This window comes from Vavraia culicis (assembly GCF_000192795.1).
Source record: "Vavraia culicis subsp. floridensis unplaced genomic scaffold supercont1.99, whole genome shotgun sequence".
Lineage (NCBI taxonomy): Eukaryota > Fungi > Microsporidia > Pleistophoridae > Vavraia > Vavraia culicis.
The window spans coordinates 1-923 of NW_007360702.1; the positions used below are offsets into that span (position 1 = coordinate 1).

The 923-nt window shown below is 32.7% G+C and overlaps 1 protein-coding gene across 1 annotated transcript; it reads right to left on the bottom strand.

Annotated features, from left to right (window-relative positions):
- Window positions 1-158: 158 nt before the first annotated feature.
- VCUG_02649 (uncharacterized protein) lies at window positions 159-386 on the bottom strand (the record flags this gene model as incomplete). Its single annotated transcript, XM_008077466.1, has 1 exon — window positions 159-386. The coding sequence occupies one exon, from the start codon at window positions 384-386 to the stop codon at window positions 159-161; it is 228 nt and encodes a 75-aa protein (XP_008075657.1).
- Between the last annotated feature and the right edge of the window lie 537 nt (window positions 387-923).

Consider the following 923-nt stretch of genomic DNA (forward strand, 5'->3'; position numbering starts at 1 on the left):
TGGTTTAACAACAGCTTCCCTGATGGAAGAAGATGGTTTATCAGACGAATTATAATTTTTAAAAGTGTGTGTAAACTTGCGGCTTCCACCTCGGCTACGCCACTTGGTGTGCCCGTTTACTTTTTTTGTTATTTTTATTTTTTACTATTTTTTTGGTTTTATACTTTTCTTAGAACATGCACAATACCGAAGTGCTTTTTTAAGAACTGTGCACGGAGCACAGGAACATTTTGCAGACTCTCGTAGGTCCGATCAATAAATAAAGCTTTGCCGCGGTATACAATCAGCTGATTATCTACAGCACAGACAAAACCACCAGGATTTAACAATTGTGTCTTTTCCACCAAAAACTTTTCAGTCGGCGTATTGTCAAAATCTGGATACATGGGGTATCGATTTCTTAACTTATTTATAGTTTTATTTCTTCCAGAAAAATGAATGTTAGTCAATGATAAGAAAATAAGAACATACAAAATGTTCACAAAAACGTCAATTTGATTGTGATGTTATGTTCTGTTACATTGACCAAAAACTCACTTTTACATCCATTTCTTCGTAGTCCCAAAACGTATTTTATTCCTTTTATGGTAAATAATCTAAATATATCGTGAATGTCATCGCAATTTGTTACAATGTTGAGGACATCAAACAAAAGTTAAAAGTGCAGATATGTTATTTATTTCATGCATTTTGATTGGACGTGGTGGTGTTCATAAAAACAGCCAACCAAATAATGATAGGGGTTGAATAAATAAAAATAGAATGAAAATATTGTTTGTAAATGATGACTAAGTGCATCTCAGAAAGAATGAGTTGTACAACAACTTTAGACTCTTCATGCAGTGCAGATGCATGAAACAAAATTTTTTATTTTTCCTAAAAGGTCAAATAATTTATTTCATAGAACTGACCAATCAGCTTTC